Source organism: Plectropomus leopardus, chromosome 13 (assembly GCF_026936395.1).
Source record: "Plectropomus leopardus strain MGB_pleo_1.0 chromosome 13, ASM2693639v1, whole genome shotgun sequence".
Classification (NCBI taxonomy): domain Eukaryota; kingdom Metazoa; phylum Chordata; class Actinopteri; order Perciformes; family Serranidae; genus Plectropomus; species Plectropomus leopardus.
The window spans coordinates 32,464,927-32,492,906 of record NC_142188.1 but is presented as its reverse complement, the minus strand read 5'-3'; the positions used below and the strand labels follow the sequence as shown (position 1 = coordinate 32,492,906).

At 38.9% G+C, this 27,980-nt stretch overlaps 1 protein-coding gene across 4 annotated transcripts in view; it reads right to left on the bottom strand.

Annotated features, from left to right (window-relative positions):
- ltbp1 (latent transforming growth factor beta binding protein 1) overlaps positions 1–27,980 on the bottom strand; it is a 147,010-nt gene that overhangs the window by 68,130 nt on the left and 50,900 nt on the right. For all 4 annotated transcript variants that reach the window (XM_088086239.1, XM_088086240.1, XM_088086241.1 and 1 more), the window contains exons 4-6: positions 27,163–27,314; positions 14,943–15,110; positions 1,143–1,340 (exon numbers count right to left, since the gene is read on the bottom strand). In XM_088086239.1, the coding sequence (XP_087942365.1) occupies positions 1,143–1,340; positions 14,943–15,110; positions 27,163–27,314 (518 nt within the window). The remainder of the gene's footprint in view (positions 1–1,142; positions 1,341–14,942; positions 15,111–27,162; positions 27,315–27,980) is intronic.

Genomic DNA, 27,980 nt, shown 5'->3' with positions numbered 1-27,980 from the left:
TGACTTTGTGTGTGTTTGTTTGTGTGTGTGTGTGTGTGTGTGTGTGTGTGTGTGTGTGTGTGTGTCTCGCTTGTTTATCAATCTGGGTCCCCTCTCTAAATTTGGAGGTTTTGAAAGGTCTGTAAATGCAACGCAGACAGAACTTCATGAGTTATTTTCCCTCAGCGGCAGTTTGTGGAGGTTGAGTCATGAGGTAGACAATTAATCCATCAGTCCAGTTAGAAGCAGCTGCTACAGAGGGGGTGAATGCAACTTTTTAGACCCATCGCAAATAACAGTTAAGTTTCACTTTCACTGTATATGGTGCTCTGCTGCTCCGCCTGTGACTAGAGTACACTCTGCACTCCAATAATGTGGTGTGCTACACATCCAGATGTTTTAATCATGGCAGGTTGCCACAAATAAGTGGTCTCTCTAACAGACTACATGACCTTCCAGCTTACTTTAACAATCTCCCCAACTCCATTACTAAATCACAGGAATGTCCCTTTAACAACCAAAACTGATGTACAAAAGTAACACTTTTCATTTCTTGCTCTTACACTAACATTTCACATGCTTACTCTGACTGTGTACCAGAGCAGGCTGAGGAGAAAAAATTTCTAAAAATGGCAAAATTCAGACACTAATAGCAGGTGGGGAGACGATTACAGTGACTAACACAGTTACTCAGTGTAATGTACTCCTACATTTTACTGAAAAGGGTCATGAGTTGAAATTTTTAAATGACCCTCTTGAGAATTACTGAGAATGTTTCCTTTTTCCTCGTTAATCAGTCTTTAGTTACAGACCAATGAGCTGTTTCATATGGACTTTCTTAAAAGACCATTGCAGTGTTAATACATGTTTCAGACCATTTACTACAAACAACCTCCACTTTACATTCCCGCTGGCCTCCTTCCAGAGATGCACTGATCAGTATTTTTTGTTTTCTTATTATTATCGGTCTTTATACTTTTGCACTGTGTTTATTGTACAAAATCCCCAAGTCAAATTTCTTGTTTGTGCAGTTTCTGATTCTGATTGTTTTCACATCCTTCTATGCAGCCTCTGCAATGCATGACTTGCAGTAAATGGGCTCAAACGTGTATCCGTTAGCCTTTAATTGTCCCCCTAGCCTCCCAGTTGTGCCTTTCACTCACCGGGATTCTGGCCGTTGCTGTAGGTCAGAGGCAGTGTGTGTGTGGAGTGGACCTGAGTCTGGCTGTAGCCACCTGAAGGCTGCTGGTGACCATTCTGAACGGGCATCTGGCAGAACTTTCCGGTGAAGTTGGGAGGGCACTGACACTTGTCCCTGGTGCTGCACTTCCCGCCATTTATACACGGCAGGTGACACACCACTGAGAAGAGAAAACAGGATGGAGACGATGTTGATGCACTAATGGTCTCGCAAACAAACAAACCAAAAAAGGACTTGGCATCATAAACACATCTGGGGGTGTATTTGGATTCACATTTGTCTGACTTTTCAGCACATCTGTCAATAATTAGGCTTCAATACGTCATAGTGGGATTAGGCTGTGTCTGGAAGCTAAGCAAATTCAGAGCTGAAGTAAAGCTCAGGGAATCTAAAATGTGCACAGGGGCCATCCAACAGAACTGAATACAAAAGCTTTGTTGTCAGAAATCCATATAACCATGCATGTCACCAACAGGATAATATACATTAGAGCTGCACCTAATGATTACTTTTTTATCGATTAATCTATCGAATATTTTTTTGATTAATCTGTTGATATTTTTATTACTCGATTAATATAACAACGAATTCACAGGAAATAATATTTTAAAACTTGTCATTTATATTTCAATATTTTATTCAATCATCTTCAATCATGACAGAGTATACACTGCAGGGCATTATTCTCCAACAAAGAACAGCCCAGTCTTAACTGGTAATCTGTGTTTTACAGTCTGATATAAAGTGTCTCGAAAATAAAATAATAACAAGCTTGTTCCATTCAAGTTAAAGGAATGTAGTGCAATCTACATTTAGCAATCCAACAGCAAAATAAGTAAAACAATGTAAAATTCAAGTCACTTTTAGTAGGACTAATAAAACAGTTACTCTTTGTTACAGTAACCTCAAATCTAGCAGTCAAACAAAACATATTATAGTAAAATTAGTGCAATTTGAATAGCACTATAACTTTTCTCTAACAGAAATAATTATAACTAGTACATTCTTGCTGCATCAAAATAGTCCAGCCTTAACTGGGCCTTAAGGCATATCGCTGCCTGCTGATATGAGTGCTGTATTTGACAACACCACCCTGTTAATGTATCAAAATAAAACGCATTGTATCAGCAGCTGATGGCATTCTATCCACAGATACACAGCCAGAGGGCTTTTGTTTTGAAAGGGAAGCAAGGAAGTTGAGGTAAAACAAATATCTTTGTATTTCCTCATCTCTGTAACAGAGAGAGACTTTAAACTGCAGTATGAAGTGATACAGAGTCAATGTAATCATCAAAACACCATATTCAGTGTTTATTCATGCTGACAAACTTGGCATCATGTGTAAAAAAATGGCAAGCCACCATTTCTCTAGATGTGCTGCAGCTGACACGCAGCTGAGACGCACCTGACAAACACTACTCAAGCAGGCAGTGTGAATGCTCTCATTTGATAATATGAGCGCAGAAACAAAAAAAAAAATACTTGGCGCTGCTCACGCTCTCATGACGTGCACTGTGTAATACGGTGCGACGCATCGACGCACATTGTGTGAATCAACATATTTACGTAATTGATTACGTCAGCGCGTCGCCCCAGCCCTAATATACATTTTAAACTTTCTTTTCTTTTACGGTAAATGGGTGGACTTCTGAAAAATCAAAGCATGTTTACAATACATGTCACATTCACACTTTCACACATACATTTACACACTGGTGGCCGAGGCTACTGTACAAGGTGCCACCTGCTGCTCAAGAACCATTCTCACACACACTCACACACTGATAGAGCAGCCTATCAGGAGCAATTTGGGGTTCAGTATGTCGCCCACCTGTTTTTATGCACATTTTCAATCTGGGCATAAGAGTAGCCCCAAAAGGGCTGTCCTCACCATTATGTTAGTCAAATCAGATTTGATTCAATACCAATATTCAATGATTCGTTTTGTTTTCCAAACAAAGTTTTAAAGTTTGAACCGGGCCGAGCGTGAAGTTCAATGTGACAGCAGCATCTGCATCATATAGTAAACATCACAATGTACAACATCATTTTTTGCCAACACTAGATATCAACAAAAGCCAGAAACTATATCTTATTAACTAGCTGTGAGCTGCAAATTCACCACTTGTCAACTTTATGGTACAGTCTCTCTCTCCCTCCGTGCTGCTGCCTGCATGTCTGCAGCTGCAAAGAGTAGCAAGAAAGTCAAGAGCACTCACTTTGCAGCAAATTTTGAAGACTAAAACATCTGCTCTCTTAATTATGCCCTCTTATTATGCTCCTCCTACAAAGGTTTAATGGCTCTGGACTGGAGAATTAAGGATCATCAGCTGTATATCTCAGTGACCACACTCCACACCAATGTAGTTCGCACTTTCTTTTGTCAATTTCCTTGAAATTCAATTAAAAACAACAGGAGAGGTGGCTGTAGGAATGAAAGAGTGGGTGAGTTCACACAGTCGAACAAGTCTGCTACATGTATCAAACTTTAAAAAAAATCCTATTTTGATGCAAATAAATTGAATAAATAAGATTGCACAAGTCACAGCTTTTCCAATTTTTCCACATTTTGATGTGAATAAGTGATATGTTAAGGCACATTAATCAGAATCTGCACTGCTGCATGTAAACTGGAATATTAGTGGAATATTCATTAGACATATAAATTGATTAGCAGGAATATTGTTGTTCTCGGAATAAAAAACAAACACGAGAGTATTCTGTGCATGTAATCATAGCTATTGAAATAGGTAATGAAGGTGCAAAAAAAAAAACATCCAAAGCTAAGGTGAGGACAATTTGCCTCTGCAGTAAACCTCACCCTTACTGAATGCTGCAGTTCCCACAGACCACAAACACGCCAAAGCAACAGGTGTCAGCTCAACACACACACAACAGGCTGCAGCACTCTTTCAATCAGACAGATAAACCAGCAGTGTGCTGCTTATGTAAGAAGCCAGAGTGAAGAAAGGGATACAGTGACTACACTGTTCTGCAGCCAAAAGGCGTAAACACACAGCACAGAGGAGGTGATGATGTACACATGTATGCACCACAGTCAGTTCAATGTGGTATTGTTCTGTAAGATTGGCTCATCAGTTGTAAGTGTAGAGAAACACTAGAAACAGGTGGAATCCGGACTGTTACAAACACAGCTAAGCTCCATTTCCTGTTTGAAAAGCTCGATCCCAGACACATAGACAAAACATGATACATAGCTGATATCCCTCCCGGGTCTCGCTGATTCATTTCTCCTCTCTTCTCATCTTTTCTTTCCAAAAAACCTCACAAAGTCTGATGAGAAATGACACAAATCAGTGAGTAGGAAAGTGACACTGTTTGTGATTCACATGCAAAAACTGCAGCCGCGTACAGCCATTACTCATATCAGCCTCCAGTCATCCACCACGGGTTACCATGTCATTACATATTTAGCTGCCCAAACCATCAACTCCCCGATATCAAATCACCGTCATGGGACTTCCCACATATCATCAATTTCACCAGCAAATATGCTGTACATCATCACTCAGAAATCATTTATTCCGCTGAGCTCTTGAGGGATTCAGGACTGTAAAGTTGAGGGTTAATGTTGTTTAACATGTTGTAGGCCATGTATGCAGTCAATGTTAAAGGGCCATCTTGTTTATATTTACTGATATCTGTTGGTTACATAATACCGTCCACACCAAAAGAACATGTACTGGCGTAAACAGGGCCGGCTCTACCTAATTTGGTGCCCTAGGCGCCCTAACCCTAACCCGCACCTCCACACCCAATAACGACACATCTAGTGCTCACACATAATTTAGGAACATGTCACTGTTTATTTATTTGTAATGTTAATATATATATTTTTTTCTAGACAGAAAACACTAAGTGAGGGCGCCAATGGGCATAGAAAATTATTATTTTATTATTATTGTACAGGGCTGACACATGTACCCTTTTCCAACAAAAATCAGCGTGTGCACAGTTTTTCCAAACACAGGTAAACCCACTAAATGTTGCTGGCCGTATGTGGCTCTTGATGATATCACTGGAGCTTGTGTCGAGTGGAACTGATTGGTACGTTGGTGAAGTCACTGAAGTCAACTAAACTATGTTGTATTCATTTATCACAAATGATACAGCCATTTAGTGCCTCCTCTTTGATTGACTTTCAGTTTTAGCATTCCTAACACTTTCTATGAAGAGGACATCTAGCCTTCAGTCTTTTACATTTCAAAGTATTCTGGTGTATGGTAGGTATTAAAAACTTATGATGCAGCATAGATTCTTATAAATGAGTAATATGTACCTCACTTTACTTAACACACAATGACAATTTATGATACAGCATGGATTGTTAAATCACACTATGAGTCCTTACTACAGTTAACTGTTGATGTGTGTATAGGTGAGTATAAGAATATATAATACATTATAAGCCCCATCATTCAACCTCTAGTTTATAACTAGTCAAGAGCATCTATAAGATACTTGAAACTTATAATTCATTGCAAGTCACTATAACACTATAACATCATCTATAACATTTCACGACTGTTGACATAGTGCATCAGTAAGCATTATGTGTGTTTTTGAGTATATTGATAAAGCATTATGAATGCATTTTAATTAACTATGAATGTCTTCATAATGCATTATAGATGTGGGTTTTCATGAAAAGTGTTACTTTAACATCTTTTTAGTAGAATATTATACCTATTAACCCATATATTCCCATACTGTGTCTGTAAATATCCTAAGTAAAGCCTGGTTTTTCACAACACAAACTCAAAATAGTTACTTTAGTTGCTTTGTGGCTGTAGCAAAATATGACACATCTGTGCAGAAATCATTGTACATAAAATGTAAGGCATGACCAGGAGAATGCCAAACTACTTTCCTCTGAATAAGTGCTACACCTGTCTTTCTCCTTTAAGCTCCTGCTTTCCCTTCCACACTCAACTCACCTCCCATTCCTCCCAAAAGTTACCAAAACCTATTTGTTCTAAATGACTTGACATTGTCTGGACGGCGACTGACACAAATGAGCTGGCAATCACAGGCGTCTTTAATAAAGGAAGCTCAAGCTGAGGGCCAAGAAGCTCTCAGCACTCGGTGAGCCGCTGGGCTTACCTGGGAGAATACGCCAGAGGAGCTGGAAAAACGCCACTAAAAGTCTACTCTCCAGGGACTGCTGTAGGCCAAATGGGATACACATACAACAGGCGGAATCATTCTGGTTTAAAAAAGAATCCCCATGAGTGGTATCAAGTCATTCCCAGAATATTCTCCTATCACCAAATGGTCAAATATTTTTCACTTCACCTCTGCCAGGAACTAGATTTTCTCCATCTGCTGAACTGACCATATCAGGAGTGAAAAAAAGGTCCATAGCTTTTTTTTATGTGATCAGGAACAACAATGGGGGAGGAAACTCTTCACACACACGTAAAAAGAAATCTTTTTCCAAGATGCCTGATTGTCAAAGATAACGGCTGACAAATTCTTTTCATGAAAAGACAAAAACCGGAGGTACAATATTCTGGGGAATTTTATGCCCTTGCTTGCTAAGCGATGAAGATCGAGAATTGCCCTTTTAACACAAAGTTTTAGTATGTAGTTGTTACAGTGTTAGCAGTTGATAGTGGTTAATAGTGGGTGCAGATCAAGTTGCACATTAGCACTAATACAGACGCAAAGATAGCAGGAGCTTTATCATGAACATTGCTGGACCCTCCTGTTTCCAGCTGTTACTTGGGCATGGCTTTTATGTGCCTTCTCAAAACTTTGTGCCAATGTCACCATGAATTTCTCAAAATACGCCCTATGTTAACAAATATAAGCAAACAAAAAAAAAATCCTACATTTCAGAGAATTAGTATAAAAGAAGACTAAAAATCATCTGTCTGTGGCTCTATAGGGCTGTACATTTAGCTGTAAAGCAATACTTTGACTTAAACATCAGAATGCTAATATGCTCACAATTACAATGCTAACATGTTGACATTTACAACACTTTATTTTAACACAAGTAACAACTTATGCTGTTGATGGTGATTTCATTATTTTGCAGGCACTTGTCTGGAAAGTATTGGACAAACTGAGATATTGACCTGCTGGTAGCAACAGATGAATCACAAACTTGTTCTTTTCTTCATTGCTGTCAATGTAATTACACAGAATTAGATATAAGCGCTGAGAACAAGGACAGTAAAGCTGAACAGGCAAAGCCTGAGACCCTTAAATGTCCAAATCTTGTGCCAGTCCATATGGCGGCAGCGCACAAGAGGAAAAGTCAGATGATCACCAAAGTCATTACGCTTTAACCTCTCTGTACCATGAGTGTCTGCAAAATTTTATCAAACAAATTGTCATCCCAACTTGTAGGATGGTGTCTTTTTAAAATACACTTCTGTTTTTTGAGAAAATGCACCGCTTCAGCTCATTAGGTGCATACAGTCTTTTGCAGAATAAACTTCCAATATTGGTTAAACATATTATGTTTACATGTATTTCCCCGTGCAACAACAGCAAAGCATGAGGGCAGAATTCATTCAAAGTTCAGTTTCTGAGATAAAATTCTGAAATGTTACACACTCAATCTACCATGACTACAAAACCTTGTCACTTTTTCATGAACCTTGAAGATTTATTTGTAAGAACTTGTAAGTGTATGTTTATAGCACCATTCACAATAAAACTAATTTAAAAAGCGCAATACTGGTAAAAACTACACGAAAATAACCTGAAAATTAGTTTAAAAAAAGAAAATCTAGTAATGTCTTGGAATTTGTGAAAACTTTTCTTACCAGGGTACTCATTGCCCATTTCATGTGTTTTTGAAAGAAATCAAACCAATTTTCTCAGGATTCAAGGGTGAAATACTTGTGAAAGGCATCTGAGAGCAGCACATGAAAAGTGATGTTGCTCCAGGTTTCAAAGGTTTAACAGAACAAACCTTCACAGTGCAAAATCAGACTAATAAAATCAAGATCTCACCAATCGAACAAAAAAATGAAAAGCCTCTATAAAACATCATGTTGCTGATATAACATTGAAGAGAATCAGCTCTGATGAGGTAAGAGCCAGGTGCTTCCCATCATGTCATGGAATTTTGCAGTTGGCGGAGAGCAGCTGGGGTCTAAAAAATGTAACCCATCTTGGTCCCATGAGGTTATTGCTGTTTGAGTTTGCATGATGTCAGAGCAAGTCAGCAACAGGTCTAACAGAGATGTAGCCAGCTGCATTGTGCAGCCATCACTGGTGATCAAACATCTCAGACAAGCCAACTGATGTGCACCTCCATACTTTGCACTTTGCACGGGAGACATCGAGCTTGTTCCAAAAGAGGAGTGAATGACAGGAAACACAGAGAAGCTATTTTTTTTAGCAATGGAGCTAGTAACTACATCATGAGATATTCTCGGAGGAATAAAGAGTGCAATATTTCCATCTTCAATGTAGTCGAGTTAAAGTCATAAATTGAAAACTTCAAGTGGTCTGAACGCATGTGACACAAAAAGAGACATGAAAAACAGAGACGGAAGCAGTCAGGCTGAGAGACAAGCAGACAGATGGATGAAGAACTGGGCTGCTTTCCCAAGGAGCATTCCTGTTGCTGATTAGCTGGTGAAAGTTCAGGCATCTACTGTATCAAACATTTAACTAGACTACATTTGGTTGAAAAGTCAGTTTATTTCATTGCGATATGATAATTATTTTGGTTCCACGAAACAAGACAATCTAAGGCTAGAAAACATTTTTATACTTTCTACACCTGTGAAGTTAATATTTTTCCTTAGTTCATAAGAACCTGCTGATGAATCTGTTTCCAAGCCTTATCATCTGGACTTAGCTGGCTCTGTTAATTATAAAACCTGACTTCATGCGTTGTGGGCTGAGTTTAAAAAGATCCTCCCCTTCCTTCCATTGCAACATAAATCAAAACACCTCCCAAACCGCCTCTCTCATTGGGTAACTATGATAAACAAGAAAAGTCAATGTATTATGTCTCGGCTCTTTGAGCTTGGTCTAGACTGCAAATAAACTTTCTGCTACCCAGTTTCTTGGCTCAGGTCAGCAGCCTATTGAACAGATGAGAAAGACGGAGGAAGGAAGGGAAGAAAGACTGAGGTGAGGGGAGGAATCAAACGAGCCTGGACAGGCTCGTGAGACTAAAGCTTTGTTTCGCCACCTTCAGTTAGATGCATGTGCAATGGGAATCTGCATCAACAGTCTCTTAAGATACCAACAGGAGGCTGGAAAAATAAATAAGTAAATAAATATCTATTTTACTGTTCTGAATCTTGGTTGGTGGCAGAAGTAAAGAAGCCACCATTAATACAGTGGCAGCTAACGTGAACCTGCAGATAACACTAGAGTGTGTGAATTATTCACTTAGAGCCTTTGCTATCCAAAGGATTCAGTAGAACCTTTGACATGTTGAAGCTGTGGTTATTAAATGTCATTAAAATTACAATCTAAACAATTTGAACTTTTGTCCATTTAGGGCTTGCGATATGACTTTAAAATATAGCCATGATATTTTAAGGGTATATAGAGATACAAAGTATATATAACAATATTTTTAAATGTCTAAACTAATGTTAACTACTAAAATACAAAATTATTGAATTATCTGCAATTACAGTAAAGTTAAAGTTTAATGAAGCAGCTACTGTCATAAAATCAAATATGGTTATATGAAAGTTAAATAAAGTACTTTTATGATGAAATTTTAAAAAGTATTGTTACAATTAAATAAATCAAAGCAGGGCCCATGGTGCTTTTATTTAAAGAACATGGCACGTCTCAGGCAGGAAGTGTCAATGTTTTTGCTGTGGACTTGAAGCTTCCAGTCAACAGTTGGATTTTAGTTCATCCTTGACCAAAAGTGCCAATTTTGATTAAATTACCCCGAGGAGGTCTCAAGATATCACATTTACAAAAATAAGAAAGATACAAGATTACCGTGACATTGACCTCTGACCACCAAAATGTAATCAGTTCATCTTTGATTCCAAGATTCTAATCAGATCTAATCAGGTCATTCTTTAGTCCAAGTATACATTTGTGCTAAATTTTCAGAAATTCCTACAAGGTGTCCTTAAGATATCATGTTCACAATAATGAAAGGGATGCAAGGTCACACTGACTTAACCTTTGATCACCAAATTCTATACAGTCCATCTGTGATCCCAAGTGGGCGTTTGTGCCAAATTTAAAGAAGTTCCCTCACTTTGTCCTTGAGTTATTGTGTAAACAAGAATAAGAGGGATGCGAGGAAACACTACCCTTGACCTTTGATACCAAGTATGTTTGTGCCAAATTTGAAAAAGCGCCTTGTCATTGGTGCGGAGGCAAAAAAATTAATTATTTTTGTGCATTTTGTTAGTGCCTGTACTCTGTGAAATGGCAATAAATCAAACATAATCTGATGTAATATACTCCAAAAATGTGCATGCAGATGGTGCCCATGCACACACTGGTGGCCCAGGCTACCATACAGGGTGTCACCTGCAACTCAGTTTGGACTTTCATATTGGGACCAATTTGGGGTTCAGTATTTTGCCCAAGGATACTCCGACATGTGGGCTAGAGGAACCTGGGTTCAACACCCAAACTCATGAACTCACAATTAGTGGACGACTTGCTGTATCTCCTGAGCTACAGCCGCTCTTTTATTCCCAGTTAAAATGCTTTAACTTTTGCTATTCCTTTAGCTGATCTAAATTCCAGGTTTTCCTATGAAAGACATCATGGCTGGATTACTGTGTTAAGATCACACGGTTACACTCAATTATGTATGATGACTGATGGTAAACCACGCCCATGGCTTCTTTCACTGCCATTTTTAACTGTTTTCTGTGAACCAAAACATAACCACCAATTAACAGAAGAAAACCCTCCCTCCAGGTCACCCTAAGTGAACAGTGTCTGTTTGAACTGGTGATACTCCAGTTATACTAATTTGTTCAGCTGAGTCAGACAGGAATTCATCTTGTTCCACTCTTCCCATGTTTCTGCATGTGTCAGAGCTAGAGATCTGCTCCTTGTAAGGACAGGTTCAGACACAGTTTGCCGGGCCTGTGCAATACATTAGCGAACACCCACATCAACTGCTCCTAACAGAACTTGTTTCATGATGTCCTGAGGCTGCAAGCTTATTCTACACGCTCAGTTCAAGGACATTGATCCTATGGTTTGGATTCACAACCTGACACATCAAACCAATTAAATCATGATACTTTCCTTACAAACAACGAATCTAGACTCCTAAAGGAAACAGTAGGTCCAAATTGATTAAAAGGTGTAAAAATAGATACATGGGTTAGTCAAAGCGTATACACATATCGCATCTCAGTTAAATCATATTCAAGCAAACTCGTCAACAAGTTACAAATCTATTTTATCTCCACAAGAGCTCAAGATGAGGGTCAGTCTAAAATCAATGTTTGCCAAGAAAAGTTGCTCTTTTAACATTTCTATGAGTTTGTCCAACTTCTTATTTAGCACCTTTTGAAGGGATTAACTGATTAACGGCCTGGGCAATTATTGGGACCAATATTTGGCATTTTGCAGATTATCTGTATCTGCGTTTAATTTCAGTGATTGCCAATAAAATTAATTACAATTACAAAGTGCAAAGAATGTGTCAGGGAAATTTATGTTGTAAAACTTCAGGGAGCTACTTTTATTTATTCATTTTTATTTGAATTTTCACTTGCTGTATATGAAGTTGAAAGTTTCAGTTTTGATTTAATATTTGCTAAAAGCAGTTTAACAAAGTTTTGTGTTAGAGTTTGTTTTATTTCAAATTCTAAATACTGACAGAAAGATTTTCATTGTTATTGTAAATGCATATCAACTCCAAATACTGGTGATTGATTTCATTAACTACTAGTAATAAGTATCAGTATCAGCCCTGAAAAACAATATCTGTCGACTTCTTCCAATTTGGAAATATATATCTGAAAAATGATGCTTGGGATTGGCTGGATTCATCATCAGTCTAACCAGTCAGAAGAGAGTATCAGTGTCAGTTTAACATAAGGTTTATCTGTAGTACAGTACAGAGTGGGTTCTGGAACATGGATATCACATTTCAAAACAGACGCTGGAAGCAGGAGGGAAGTGATAGTTTAGTCACAAGTGAAACAAGACGTGGTTCAAACCAAGTATTTGGCTGGGCTGTGTACAGTGGTTCCCAACATATTTCCTTAGAAGAATCCTTTATTATCATTGAGTAAACAGAGGACGTACTGTATTTTAGGGATATTTCAAATTATATTAAATTCATAACAAAAACAAAAGAGAAACTGATAATCTGTGCAATTAACTCAAATGCCTAACTGCAGTTTGTGTTAAATTAGCAATCATGATCAATTTTGAGCACATTATTTCATGTGAATATTGCATCAGAGATGAGTTTTCCTGATATTTTCTGAAACTTTGTACAGGATTTTTGTATAATAAATAAAACTAAAATGAACTGAATTTAAATAAGACAAAATTTATAATTTTTGGGAACTGCTTGACTGGCCCAAACAAAAAACTCATGATAAATGACATGGAAATTGAAAGAGTGTCTGAAATCAAAATTTTTGGAGTAATTATACACAATTAACTATGCTAGAAACCACATGTAAAATACTTCAAGGCCACTATATCAAAGTCAATTGCAATGTTATATAAGGTCAAAGATCTCCTGAAACAGGCTTCATTATACACCCTGTAATGGACCTTTGTCCTTCCAGATATAACTTACTGTGTGGAAGTGTGGGAACATACATGTAAGACAACCACAAATCCAGTTTTGAGCCTTCAAAAAAGAGCCTTAAGAATTGTAAACAACAACTCTTACAGAGAATCAACAAATCCACTTTTTTCTTTTTTTTTAAGATTATTTTTTGGGCATTTTTGCCTCTATTAGATAGGACAGAGTGACAGCATGAAAGGGGGAGAGAGAGGGCACGACATGCAGTAAAGGGCTGTGAGCTGGAGTTGAACCCAAGGCCACTGCAGCAAGGACATTGCTTTCATATATGGTGCGCCTGCTCTATCTACTGAGCCACCAGATGCCCCACAAATCCACTTTTATCAGATTAAAAGTACTTAAATTTAAGGATCTGGTTGACTTCAAAACAATTCAAATCATGTAAAGAGCTAAAAAATCTTATTCCTCATAATGTCCAAAAGTTGTTTCAAATCAAGAGAAATTCACATGATGTGAGAGGAACTTTTCTGTTCAAGAAACAGTTTGTGAGGACTAACACGAAATATCATTGTATTACAGTAAAAGGAGTGAGTTGATTTATGGAACAACTATAGTGTGGAACTGAAAACATGCAAAACATTTAATGAGTTTAAACATGTCTTTAAAAATAGTATATTGAAGGGATATAAGATGGTAGAACAGAGAGGGAAACGGGCAGTAAGAGGTGATACAAGACAGGACCCTCTGGGAAGCTTTGGCAACCCACCATGTGGTCAAAACCCCCAGGTTTGGAACCAGTGATGTACAAAACGCTTAAGGGCTTTTCATTTGAAAGGAGGATTTTTAATTTGAAACAGAGAGTGGCGGCCACTGACTTTCGTCACCTTCACTTCCGCCTACACAGCTGGTGTTAGCTGTCCCTACTGGTGTGGACCAGCCCAAAATTCATGTAGCCTGAATACATGTTAAACTGGAGAACAATACATTAAACATTAGATACAGTCACACAGCTGAAGAAACTTGCTTTCTCTGGGGCTGCACCCACTGATAATTTGATTCATCCTCCCTCTGCAGCTCGGTCAGATGTGGGGATGAATGTTTCTTTGTGACCGGTGGAGGCTGCGCTGCCTGCGCCGCTATCAGAGCGGAGCTCGGCTGATACCGATAGTTGTGAATTGTCCTATTGCCACTAATTAACAAAGACAATATTCCATCAGTTTGTCAGCACCTGATATCGCATAACAGACTAATTTAGAGTTCTGGACACAAATTGTTGTACCGCGTAACTGTTGAATGTTTTTTAAGCCTTACAAACTATAAAGTGTCATAATAGCTGACAAGCAGTCGGAGGCACACCAGGCGCTCTCTTCCCTAACACTGAAGCTCTGTGATGCACAGTGTCTCTCTCTCACCTGAAACACTGAAACTGTTAGGGGTCAAAATCCCATCTCTCCCTCATCCTCCCTCATCCATGAAGCGCATGGTCTCTCCCTCACCCACCTGACGGTGAAGCTCTGAAGCACAAGGTATTGGCATGATGTTGTCAAACACCCCCTGACCAAAGTTCTGATTATTCGCTGCTGATTGATGCTAACGCTCCAGGGCTCAGAAAATGGTATTCGGGACAGCCCTTCAAACTTGGCAGAACAGCAGCACCCTTTGGCAGAAGGGTATTATACAGCTGCAGTTAGCTGCACTTCAAATGACGTTATACAATAAACAAGTGTATGCTACCCGGTGATCACAGATGACAGGAGATAAAGAAATGCTGTGTTTTTAGCATGTAATTTAGTCTGAGTGTGATCGCAACAGTATTCTGAAGCCTGCTTGTGTAAGTTAATGTGTTAGTTGAATTAAAGATTCTGATATCAACAAATATGTTTTTCATCATCAGCTCAAAGATCACAGCTGGCTAGAAGATATCCATACAGGTAAGTGCGTGCGCGCGCGCGTGCATGCGTGCGTGCATGCGTGCGTGCATGCGTGCGTGCCTGCGTGCGGACTGGTGAAAATACAGGATGTCAGTGGGGCTAAACAGGAGTCAGGATCACTTACCTACTCTGAAGTTGGGGGCTGTCAGGGTGTCAGTGGCGTGGCCGTTCTCACTGATGATGGTGGTGGTGTTTCCCAGCTCGCAGTTGTTGTGACATCTGCCTCCAATGCAGGTTAATTTGCAGATGGTTGGCGTGAAGACCACCTTGATCCTTCCTGTATGGTTCCCCACTGCAGATGAAAACATGGCAGAAAGCAGGACGAGGGGGAGATAGAGCAGCAGTCTGGTTACTCTTTGATCCATTGGAAAATGTGAAATCACAAGTTCGAGCTCGTTACAATCAACCGACGAGGCTCCAGTCAAAACAAAAAAAAAAAAGGACTTTGTTAAATTCAATTCTGAAAAAAGCGTGTGATGTGTCTCCTCCCTGTACTTATACACTTCCAAGTATCCCTCTCTATCTGTTTCTCCTCCTCTTCCACTGCTCCTAAATCCAGTGGCGCCTCTGAAACGTGAGCAGGAATACAGAAAAAAAAAATTGTGGAGAGAGAAGTCGGCAAACAAAACTCTGGGACGTCTTCCAATTCTTCATTAGAAGTCTCTGAGAGGTGGACATTGGCATATGAGCATACCAAGCTTTATTCCAAAACAGACAAACAGCAGGCATGCTACCTTCAGCTTCTGTGCCTGCTCTCCTTGCTCTCTGGTTTTCCTCTCATTCTTTCTCCTCAGTTTTTACTGTTGAGGTTTAGCAAACTATTCTCGGGAACTTAAGCACCTCAAATAAAGAAAAAGGCTCCAAAAGGTTGCAATGAGACAAGGAGGAAGAAGCAGTAGTCTTTAGAAGTACAAAAGCTATCCGTCTCCCTGTCCGCTGACTTTTCCTCCGCCCTGATAAAAGCCAGCCCTGAGTAAAGACTGACAGGAAGAAGAGATGAGTAATGAGTACAAGCTTTGACAGAGTTCCTGGATCCCATCTCAAAGTGTCTGACACATTTCATCTGTCTGCTTACTGTACACCAAAATCTTACATACATCCCCTCAGGTAAATTTAGCTTTTTCCTCCAATTCTTTCAGCTTAATTCACTTTTAATATCTCTTCCCGGCGCGGTTGTTCTTGGCATCCCTGTGTCAGCTCCAAACCCCTGTCTCCAGCGCTCACTGCTTTGTCTGTGGCTGTCAGCTGTTCACACCAGAGAGTGCAGACACGTGGAGCGACGCCAAGCAGCCGGAGGAATGTTTTCTAAACCTGAGAGGCAGGAAAAACCACTGGATAAGACGCCCCGAGGCTACCTTAACATTCGCTAATAGGTGCAAAAATTAACTTCTAATGTGATTTAGGGGTTATAAGCAGATGCCAATGGAAAGGTGGTTTCAGAAATTCTGCCAGGACCATATATGGACATAGACAATTTCAAGTCTAAACATGGTTTTCCCCAATTCCCTTAAAGATTATTTCCTAAAAGAATTAGGAAGGAGAAGGCAAAGTAAGGTGAGTCTGAATGGGGAGACTCTCAGTTCACAATCTGTTATTTTTCTGAATAGTGTTGTAAAACTTAAAAAAAAAAAAAAATTAGCAAGAAATCAGTGAAAAGTAGAAAAACATTTGAAAAAAAAGAATAAAAAAATATTTTTAAACTCTAATTGCTTGGAAAAGGGCTTTAAAAAATGAGACAATTTTTAACAAAATTTTTAAAATGTAACAATGATAATATAAATACAGCTGATCTGCTTTCTTCTTTTTTCCCTAGGCATTTTTCCCAACTTTTTTCCTATTTCCTATTTTCCAAGCTTTTGAAAATAATAATTTTCTAAATCTATTAATTTATTGCAAATTGTGAAACATTTATTACCAAAGTTCTCATCTCCTTTTTCCTGTGTTTTTGAAAGAAATCGCACCTATTTGCTCTGGGTTCAGCTGAATACTTGTAAAAGGTGTCTGAAAGCAGCAGAACAAAAGTAATGTCACTACTCAAATGCCTTAGTTATGTTAAAGTAGTATTTTTCTATTATTAAAACCTTAAAGACTGGGTCTTTGACAACCTCCAGTTGTAAGGTGTTTAAGTCTCTGGTTCTAATATCAGGTTACTATCAGGACAACTATAATCCCTTCTACCCTGCCTGTTCAAGGCGGGGATATCATGCTGTTATGCTGCCTTGCTGTTCTTTGTATAACGCTGAATCACAGAAAGGGGGGACAGTGTAATCTTACCTCTGAGCGGGTAACGGAGGTAGTAACAGACCTGAAACAAGGTCTGAGTAAAAGCTGAAAAGACATGAACGCACGGTTCTGACGTTTGATGATGTGTTATGCTTGCGACCCACTGCGGGAGATTTAAAAAAGCAGCTGTTAGGATAGCGGCTGATTCAAAAAAGAAGAATGCCGACAAGGAAGGACAAAGGAAACACGCAGCCAAATGATGCCTTAAGAAGAAAACGCCAGTTCAATTTGTCAGGCCCATCTGGAACAACACTGAGAAATATCCAAAGCAACCAATGGCTTAATTAGTGATAGACTTATCATGTCTGTTTGCAGCAGTTACTTTAATGTGGTTGCCAACAGGTAGAACAGATACCTGTGTTGCGGGGGAATATGCCTCGAAAACCACTAAAAATTCTCTTCACAAAATAAAAGGACAAACGACGTATTGTCCTCTAACAGCTTTTCAAGAATCACCGTATTTTATGCAGTCTAACAATCACACCCATCCCAGCCTGTCAAAACGACTTTGTCAAGTCTGTGAGCAGCAGGTTCCCTGGCCACAGCAATGATAAAACATTTCCAAATCCCCTGACAGCTGCCTCCCTCCTCCAGCTTCACTCCAATGCCTCTGTAAGTATGCGCACGTTGCTGGCAGATTTCTATGGCTGTCGAGCATATGGAAAGGGAGTCAGGAGAGCATCTTAGACACAACACAGACATCAATCAACCTGAAGGACAAAAATGTTGAGGGTGAGATTTATCCAGGCTGGAGAGGCTGCAGAGAGAGACTACCACAGAGGACTTATAGCATAAATAGTGAAGTCAGGGGGGGATATTTCTTTTCTTTCTTTCTGATGTTTTCCATTGGATCGCGGGAGGTTTGTGATCCATGTAAGGAAATACAAGTGCAGAGGCCTCAGGGGTAAAGCGTGCACAGCACAGTCGCCGTAGTCAGATCAACATAAATGAATTTTCAAGATAATTTGTGATGTTTTGCACCTCATGGCTGTTAACTACTTGCAGAGAATCGATGCATATGTTCTCTTCAGGGTTTCCTGATCCAAGGTAAAAGGTCCTCTCTGGCTGCTGGCTTTATTGAGTGGCAAGAAGTCTTGTTTTTAAAAAAATAAAAATAAAAAAAGCTTGTATAAAGCCTTTAGTGTTTGAGAGAGCTGTGCAAAGGCTGATAAATTTTATCTTTTGTTTTTTTCAATTGTCCATTATGAGTCTGCCAATGTTGTAGGAAAGCAATGCTAAATAGGTAAAATGCTAAAAAAAAACCAACTTGTGGCCTACATCATGATCACTGACATGGACTTGGTTTGGGCATTATCATGGTATTGCAGTGTACCAGGATATTTAGAGTTCCAAAAAGTTTTGTCTTTCAGTACTGTCACAAATACAGGCACTCCTCTTTCTGTTAAACAGAGCAAGAGCATGGGGAATAACAGCATGTTTTTTTTACATCTAACTTGATGCATTAAGGACTTTTTGACCAAATGTTGGCACAGTGGTGGACTAACTTGACTACTAGCAAAAGTAACCAAGATGGTTTGGATGAGTTAAATTCTGTTTTGTTGAGTCTGAATGAAGTGCATTTCATGATGACTTATCGAGGCAATTAAGCTTCATCAGTCTTCAATGACAGAGAGAAAGTTGAATTCAAAAGGTGTACAGTTGGATTTCCTTCAATAAGGAAAACAGGTGTAAGAATATTACTTCTCTTAATATTCTGTGGGTTTCTATTGCATATTTTCTGGTCTGAAAAGCTGAAAATAAGCAGGGCACTCCCTGCCAAAGAGCGTGTAGCCCAACATATTTATACCATCATATGTCATATTACCTAGTGAAATTTCAGGAAGGTTTAAAGGTGTAAAATATTACATGCTGCCCAAGCCTAATGTGACTGTGATTAAGCCCAGCCAAAGAGGACAATGTCATTTTTCTCAAGAAAAAAAGCAGTCAGATTAGTTTTTTTATCATCAAGGGTTTATTTCTAGGGAGTATTAATGATACTTTCTCATGTAAAAAGACGATATAGTGGTGTTTTCTAACTTGGTGAAGTTCTGCCAGATATCCATTCTCTGATTGCACACCACCATGGCACTCTCATTTGGTCACTGTAGTGATGGCGAGGTGATCCTCTCTGCCCAAACTTTCAGTCAGGGCCAAGACTATTAACATCAGTCTGAGGGTGTTCTGGCAGTGTGGGAGAGCTGAGGGATAGTTGAGGGGAGACGGGGAATAACTTTCCCAGATGTGGCACCAAAGCCAGTTGCTGACAGGCTGTCTGTCGCGTGAGACAGGACTGAAAGAAAGGCTGCAAGCTTCCTGTTTTAGAGGAGCAAACACGTCTCACAAAGTGTAGTTCAGCTTGCATTAAGGGGAAAAAGCTGCAGTGTTATTTCCATTAATATAGACTCAGAGGATTTAGGTGCCATTCGTAGATATACTAATTTGCTGTTAGAGGATCAGCCCGAATGGACAGTTGTTATGACATACTGAGACTGTTCTCTTCCAGACAGGACCACACTGGTAGTTTTGTTAGGCAGCAAAAAATGTATTTGGCGTGCACTTGTTCATGTGAGATTTTAGTTTGGCCTATGTCCTTTCACTGACATGGAGGGGGCGTGCTTTATGATCTACACTGCAGACAGACACCAGTGGGCAATCCACATTGAAAAGTTACACTTTGAGGGAATTGTCATGTTGTCCATCTTTATATACAGTCTATGATGTGGGGAAGATGTTCAAACAAACACCAGACTTTCATCCAGGACACCTGTGCACGTGTCCCGTGGGAAACCAAAAGTCACCAATGAGTTATTTTTAAAATGTGACATGTCAACCTGCGTCACATGCGATACATCACCTTACTTTACGTTAATGACAAATGAATTTATTTTTAGCTAAAGCATGGTCTTTTTTCTAAACTTTAGCCAAGAGTTTGTTGCTCAAACATAACCAAGATGTTCTGGCCCAACTGTGGCTATTTGCTAACACTACTCATGTGTTAAAAACTGGGTCTGCCAACAGTCATTTATGACCTATTCCGTCTTCCACCAGTGGGTGTGCTATTTTACAATAAAACTCCCATGGGTTGTATTCAGAGGTGGGACTAGCATATAACTTATGGGATCATGGGACTTGCTGGATGTATGTGACAGCAGCTTCGTTGCAAATGTTTAGTTGGACCCCTACGTTCAGGCACACACACACCCCTCCTCCATCACAACACCCTGATTAATGCAGTAATTTCAGCTCCTTAACCAGTGAGATGAAATGAACTGCTACTGATTACTATCCGTCTTCACCTGAGCAGTGCTAAAATATCAGTCCAAATTAGTCTGCACGGAGTTTGAAAGACACTGAAGTAAGAGATATATAAAAAGAAGAAACCACTGAAAAATTTTCAAAGACCTCCGTTCCTACTGCTGTCTACTGTTCTCCTGTTCTCATGACGCTGCACGAATACACCAACAAAACAACCCCACCCCCACACACACAAGCTGACAGAGAGGCAGGCTTGTCTGCTGCAGCAGTGTGTTCACAAGTAATGGGAACGCAGTCTATTACCTATATTTAGTGGGTTCACCCATGCTTGAAAATCCCCCTGTGCAAAGCGCTAATTTTGGTGGTAAAAGGGGTATAACTCTTGCGATAGACAACAATGACATGGAAAACAGTTACATTTAAGGCTTAATCTCAGGCCAGTGTCACTGTAACGATCACCAAATAGACTGAATTCGACAAAACTAACAATTTATTTATCAGTATAAAAAAAATCTTTTCAAAGTAGGAAATACATTCATTGCATTGTATTATTGCATTCCTAGTACAAGGTGTGCGCTGGGTCCCGATTGACCTGCCGTCCGTCCAGATCCAGACCAGAGTCTGGACTTTGAGAGAATCTGATCTAAGGCGTACTTCTGTTAGGCCATGAACTGTTCTTCAAATAAGAAAATAAGGCATGGCTTTGCTAAATATTTATTGAGAAGACATATATAAAAACAGCTATTTCTCCCTTCTTTTCCAGCACATGTATGGAATAGGAATGATTTGGAAATGTTGGCAATCGTCTTCTCCTCTCTCTATGTGTTTATGTCCCATTTCCCTACCTTTGATGTCTGGCCATTTTCCTGGCATTTACAAACTGCTAGCTGAAATTAAACTGAGCTGAGGAGGTTATTTTGAAACCGGGTCTGGGTCACTGTGTCCACGTCTGGGTCTGCCTTGAGTCTACAGTGCTGTAAAACCAAGCATCAACACTGTCTGCTGACCTCCCCTTTAATATCCCCACGTCTGTCCGTCTGCATGTGGCCAGAGGCACAACCACTCAAACTGCAGCCTACAGAGTCTTTGAAAAATATTGACTTATTCATAGATGCACACTGGCGAGGTCTGACGTTGGAGTTCGGCCTTGAATTTATGACAAGCCACAATACCCGACCACGAGCTGGTGAATTATAGCTGTTGTTGATCTGTCAGATCTATAGAGTTTGACTGCCAGCCAGAGTTGGTCCACAAATGTTTTTTTTGTCTCTAAATGGTTTGTGCAGCTCAGGAATAAAATGTGTCTCATAAAAATGGGAATGCCACAGCCAATGGCAGTCGTCAGAGGAACCTAAGCCATACACATGTGGTGTATTAGCTGTTTGTCTATAAAAACATATAAAGCACAGGGGGTAACAAATTGAAAATGTCTGGCAGTGTTTACTTTTAGCAGCCATTCAACACTAAGTTCCACTTCAGTCTGTGAATGGGAGACGATGTGTCTACTGAATGGCAGGGAGAGTTTAATAGTAGGTAGATAACAGGTATTCAGAGGCTCCGCCTTGACAGCCATCCCCTATTCATATCCAGCCAGGCCCTTGTTTTTCCAGCAAATTGAGGGGTTCTCCCCCAGATGACACAGCTCTTTCATTCCATCTTGTCCAGCCCAACTCTCATACTCTGCCTTTGTCTGAAATTGCCCACAGAAAATGAGACTAATAACTCATTTTCGACAGCCCCGAGCAGCAGGCAATGCTTAAGTCTTTATGCCATTACCGCTGGGGCTGCAATTTGAACAAATCCTGTTATTGCCCAATTGCAAACTCTGTATTCTCTCCATATCCTCACAGTTTTGAAGCACGTGTGATGTGTTCTGCAGGCTTTTGTGTGTGCTATGTGCATATATTTACAATCTAGGTTTTCCCATGGTTTCTATATGATCATTTCCTAATGATGTAATAGGTTTTTCCTTGGATTCACTATTTACTAAAATAAAAGTCTGGCTTTGAGAGGAGAACTATGGCTGATAAATTATAAAATTGTATCAACATTTTCTGATGTTCTTTCATGTTTAGTTATTATACGGTAATATTTCAGTAGAGGAGCAAGCTCGATTTGGAGTTTAAAAAAACAAGGGCTTTCAGTGTTAAAAGTTCATCTTGATGTAATTGTAGAAAGTTATATTTCAAGAAAATTATTGTAGAACGTAACAGTTCTAGAATATTATGATGTAACTGTAGAATGATACAGTTCTAGAATGTTATGATGTAATTTTGTTAATTTGTTTTGGTGTGAATTGGTTGTGTTGACTGCTGTTGCAGACCAAATTGCCCCTCAGGGACAATAAAGAATTTCTTTTTTTCTCCTTTTTTATTGTAGAATGATGCAGAATGTCATGATGTAACTGTAGAATGATGACGTAGAATTGGTCAGTCAGCGCACTGTGTTAAACTGTAGAATTATACAATTCTAGAAAATTATAATGTAAATGTAACAAGTCATAGCTCTACGAGATGAAATTGTAGCATTACACAGTTCTAGATGTTTTGTTGTAGTTGTAGACTTAAGGCTTTAGAAAGTTATGATGTTATTGTTGAATGTTACAGTTCTAGAATGTTATGATATAATTATAGAAATTCACAATTCTAGAATGTTATGATGCAAGTGTTGAATGTTACAGTTCTAGAATGTTATGATGTAATATTGGAATGTTACAGTTCTAGAATGTTATGGTGTAATTGCCAAATGTCACAGTTGAAGAATGTTAGGATGTAATTGTACAATGATACAGCTCTAGAATGTTACAATGTAATTGTAAAATGTTATGGTTCTAGAATGTTTAGATGTAACTGTAGAATGCTAAGGTTTGAGAGGAGTACTTTGTAACTGTAGAATGATACAGTTCTAGAATGCTGTGATGTACTTGTAGAATGTTACAGTTCTAGCGTGTTATGATGTAATTGTAGAATGATACCATTCTAGAATATCATGATGTCTTTTTTAGAATGTTACAGTTCTAGAATGTTATGATGCTATACAGAACAATACAGTTCTAGAATGCTACGACATATTAGTAGAATATTAGAGTTCCAGAAGGTTATGATGTCAAGTAGAATGATACAGATCTATAACGTTATGATGTAACTGTAAATTATTAGGGTTCTAGAATGTTATGATGTAACTGTAGAATGATACAGTTTTAGAATATTATGATGTAACTGTAGAATCCTACAGTTCTAGAATATTATAATATCACTGTAGAATGTTACAGATCTAGAATGTAAGTGTAAAATGTTAAGGTTCTAGAATGTTTAGCTGTAACTGTAAAATGATACAGTTCTAGAATGTTATGATGGACTTGTAGAATGTTACAGTTCTAGCATGTTATGATGTAATTGTAGAATGATGTAATTCTATAATGTCACAATGTTTTTTTAGAATGTTACAGTTCTTGAATACTATGATGTAATAATAGAATATTACAGTTCCAGAACGTTATGATGACATGTAGAATGGTACAGATCTCAAAAGTTATGATGTAATTGTAAATTATTAAGGTTTTAGAATGTTATGATGTAATTGTAGAATGATACATTTCTAGAAAAATAGAATTTCAGTGATTAAATGCGATTTCATTATATAAAATATAAAAATTAATCATCTGAACGTACTACAAAAACACAATCCTGACCAAACAGAAGATGTTCTCAAAGGCATACTCCACAGAGCTACTTATGCACTGATGCGTCATTACAGAGATATTCTCTGTTTTCTTTCAAATTGTGGCAATTATATTACCCACAATGCAACAGTTAATCCCCAGTCTTTGTGAAATTCTGTGGCTAAAAACTCTCTGACACATTGTCAGAAATCAGTCTTCTAAATGCAATTTCAAAGCAGTTCTAGTGTATGGTATGACTTAATAACTTATGACACGGCATATATTCTTATAAATGTATGAAATGATTACACTTTACTTAATACCTACAATGAAACATTATGATGAAGCATAAATTATTATAAAAGCATCAATATGTACAAGACTTTACTTAACACATAAAATGATAACTTATGATACAACATGTATTGTTATATCACACTATGAGTCCTTACTATAGTTAATTGTTGATGTGTGAATGAGGGAGTATAAATATTCATAATGCATTATAAGCCCCAGCATTCAGCCTCTAGTTTTTAACAAGTCAAGAGCATACGTAAGAGCCTTGCCACTATAAATCATTATAAGTCAAATCTGTAATGGTTTTCGGCTCATGATATAGTGCATCAGTAAGCATTATGTGTGTTTATGAGTGTTTTCATAAAGCATTATAAATGCATTCTAATTCACTATGAATGTCATGATAATGCATTGTAGATATGGTACTAGACGTGTTAGCCAAATATCTGACCAAACTGTTGCAGTGAAGTTGCACTGTGGGTAATTTAAGTGCCACATTTTGAAGGAAAACAGAATATCTCTGGTTCTGCTGCACTGATTTGATTCTGTTTAAAACTGTCCATTAAGTAAGTCTGTAATGATGTATCAGTGCATAAGTAGCTCTGTGGAGTATCCCTTTGAGAACATCTTTGTTTGGTCAGGATTGTGTTTTTATAGGGCTTTCAGATGATTAATTTTTATATTTTACATTATAAAATTGCATTTAATCACAGAAATAATTTTTTCTAGAACTGTATCATTCTACAATTACATCATAACAGTCTATGAACGCCATGATAATGCATTATGTGGTATTCATACAAAGTGTTACCGATATTTGTGTTATAGCCAGTATTGACTAGTGTAACCTCAAACAGAAATGAGGAGTAGAGTGCAAAACTCACTTCTTTCTAACTTCACAACTTGAACTTCTTTTTATTTTCAAACTTCCAGTCTTTGAAAATGTACTTGCTGGGCTAGTAATTTATCAGACTTTGCACAGCTCCCTCTGGAGAGACAGAAGGCTTCATACAACCTGTTTCACAGTGCAGTAGTACTTCCCAGCACCTCCAAACAGACTTTGACGTTTGCGTTAATGGAATGCCACTTTAAGAGATTTACATCTTAACGGTTATATGGGAGTGTTGAACTGTCCTCATACAGTTGTGCTGACCTGAGGATGTTTCTGCACGCAGTGGCAGGAAGGAACATCTGCATCACAACATGCAGCAAGTTTGGCAGGTTGTGTCCAACACATTCTCATTCCAGCTTGTCAATAACCACCGCTTTGTCAGTGGACCTGAGATGAGAACGCAGCTGGACAGAACAGGCGGCGTTGTTATTATTCGCCAGTGGATGTCATCAGGTTCGTCCACATGCAAGGCTCACAGGCGGCATCACTTGGGAATGTGGCCAGATAGAATCTGTCGCATACGCATGAAACGCAGAAGGACGGCACCAAGTAAAAGCACTGCCAGTAACAACATACTAGAAAGCACAGGTGCACTTGTAGGTGAAACATTTCGTATTTCGATGGGTTACTTTAAGCTGCTTAGAACTAACTCAAGCTGGTCACCGGGGACTTGGTAGACTTTAAGAGGATTTCTTTATTTAGCCTTATTGGCCGACAATGGCCTTTTCTTAAAAGACAGAAATTTGCTTGTCAGAGGCATCCACGTCGAACATACTGGAGGTTTCTCCCATCTAAACCAGCCAAACAGTTTATCTCTGTTTGCTTCCATAGCAAACATCTGATAGATCATTCCACTGTGGTGTTACAGAGTTTCACTCAACACTCTCACCTCCCACCTCCCACCTTCCCCAGTGCTGTATTGCTTTAGTTTTCTTTGTGATTTTTCTTTATTGCAGGCATCCATTGGTTTTCAAAGGATTCCTGTTTGCATAAAAAAACTTGTTAAGACCTGAAACTTTCTTGAATCAGGTAAGCCACCGCTCATCAATCTTTATGTCTGCTTTTGTATTGATCAAAGTGAAAGCCAGGTCATTTTCGGCAGTAATACAAGCACTGACATTCACAATTATGGACCTCAAGCAGCATCCAGTCTCTGAAGATTAATATTCAGACAACTCTATATACTACAAAATACGTCTAATGGAAACACGTCGATTTCGAAAAAGTTTTAACACTCATGTGGTGGTATTTCAGGCAATTCATAAAAGGCCATATTTCACAAAACTGCAGTGAAGCCCATTTTTGGCTTTTCTAGGTCACATGATGACTATGTGTTTGTCAGTAGGAACTGGCTCCCTCATGATGCAGCAGGAGCTACAAGAGGCGTTATTGCATCACATAACTCTTCAAAAGTTGAGTAGACTATCCAAAAGTTTTGAATCCACCATTCCTCTGTGAAATCATGGACTATCACCTCCCAGAAATCCCTCATATGTGGCCACTCCCACCTATAAGGGGCTTGCCTTTCCATTATGGCTCCATAACACGCCTACGTGGCCTTGGACTGGAAATAATGACGGCTAGTGTGGTGGCTGCAATTGAAATAAAGCTGCTAATGTTTGAACATCCATCACCATGTTTCTTGGAATGTTATCACCAGAGGAGAAGTCGTAGAACATCACTCAGTGGAACACAGTCATCCTACATTTGTGTTTTATCGATATTTCAGAAATACCACTTAAGTTTTGCATTTTCTGTAATGGAAACCCACATAATGACATTAGTATGGCTGCCAAGAAAGTACTAGAATGCATTTTCAATGTTGGTGCTCAGTCTTGCAGTTATCAGCTAAATCTTCTCCACAGCATACTTTTCTATCTCTTAACTCACTCAGAGCTTCATTAACATTCAGTACCCAATCAAAGCAAAAGGTGATCTGCAAGGTGACTTACTTACCATGGATGGGGTTATGTCCCACTGTGAGGGGGATGGGCCTCTCAGGTTGGGGCTGGAGGTGCGTCTGTGTGTGCGTAGTGTGTGTGTGGTAGTATTTGGGCTTTACAACATACTGCTGACTCTGAGCTGGGTGCATGGGCATGGGCCTGATCCTGGAGGGAAAGAAGAAAATAATCAGTCCAAGAGTATCTAAGAAGGCACATCCAGAAGTGCTTCAAAGTCTCCACCCTTAGTGAGCAGAGCAGCAGCATCTCCTCTTTGGAGAAGGCGATGCTTTAACATTGGCAGACGCTTATTGCTAAATAATCTGTTTTTAATTAAATTTTTCATAAAAAACATACACTGACCAGGGCCCTGAAATCACTGCACTGTTCCTGGATCAATTCTCTGAGTTAACATCACTTCCTCATGTGTTCCCAAATTGTTCTTTATGAACAGTGACATCGATTTCTTCTGGCTTTTACTACCCTTCTTATCAGTCTGAGACTCAGTCAGACCACTGGGCTTTAAACCTCGCCAATATCTTTAATGATGTTTGGTAATGTTTGTTTCTTTTTTCATTTTGAATGTCCGATAGACTGACACTTTCATCTTGTCTCTTCAACAAAAACAAAACTTAGATTTTGTCATAGTTTCCATTATTAAATCTACTTTTAGCTCGTCATTGTCCTGTTTTCATCATGGAAAAATGGTCGTTGACGAATACATTTCATCATAGTTTTCATTAAAGACATTAACACTGCAGCAGTGGCATTGGCTGATGTTTTTCCGTTGTGTCACATCAGTTTTGAACAGGCTTAAAAGCAGGGCTCCAGACT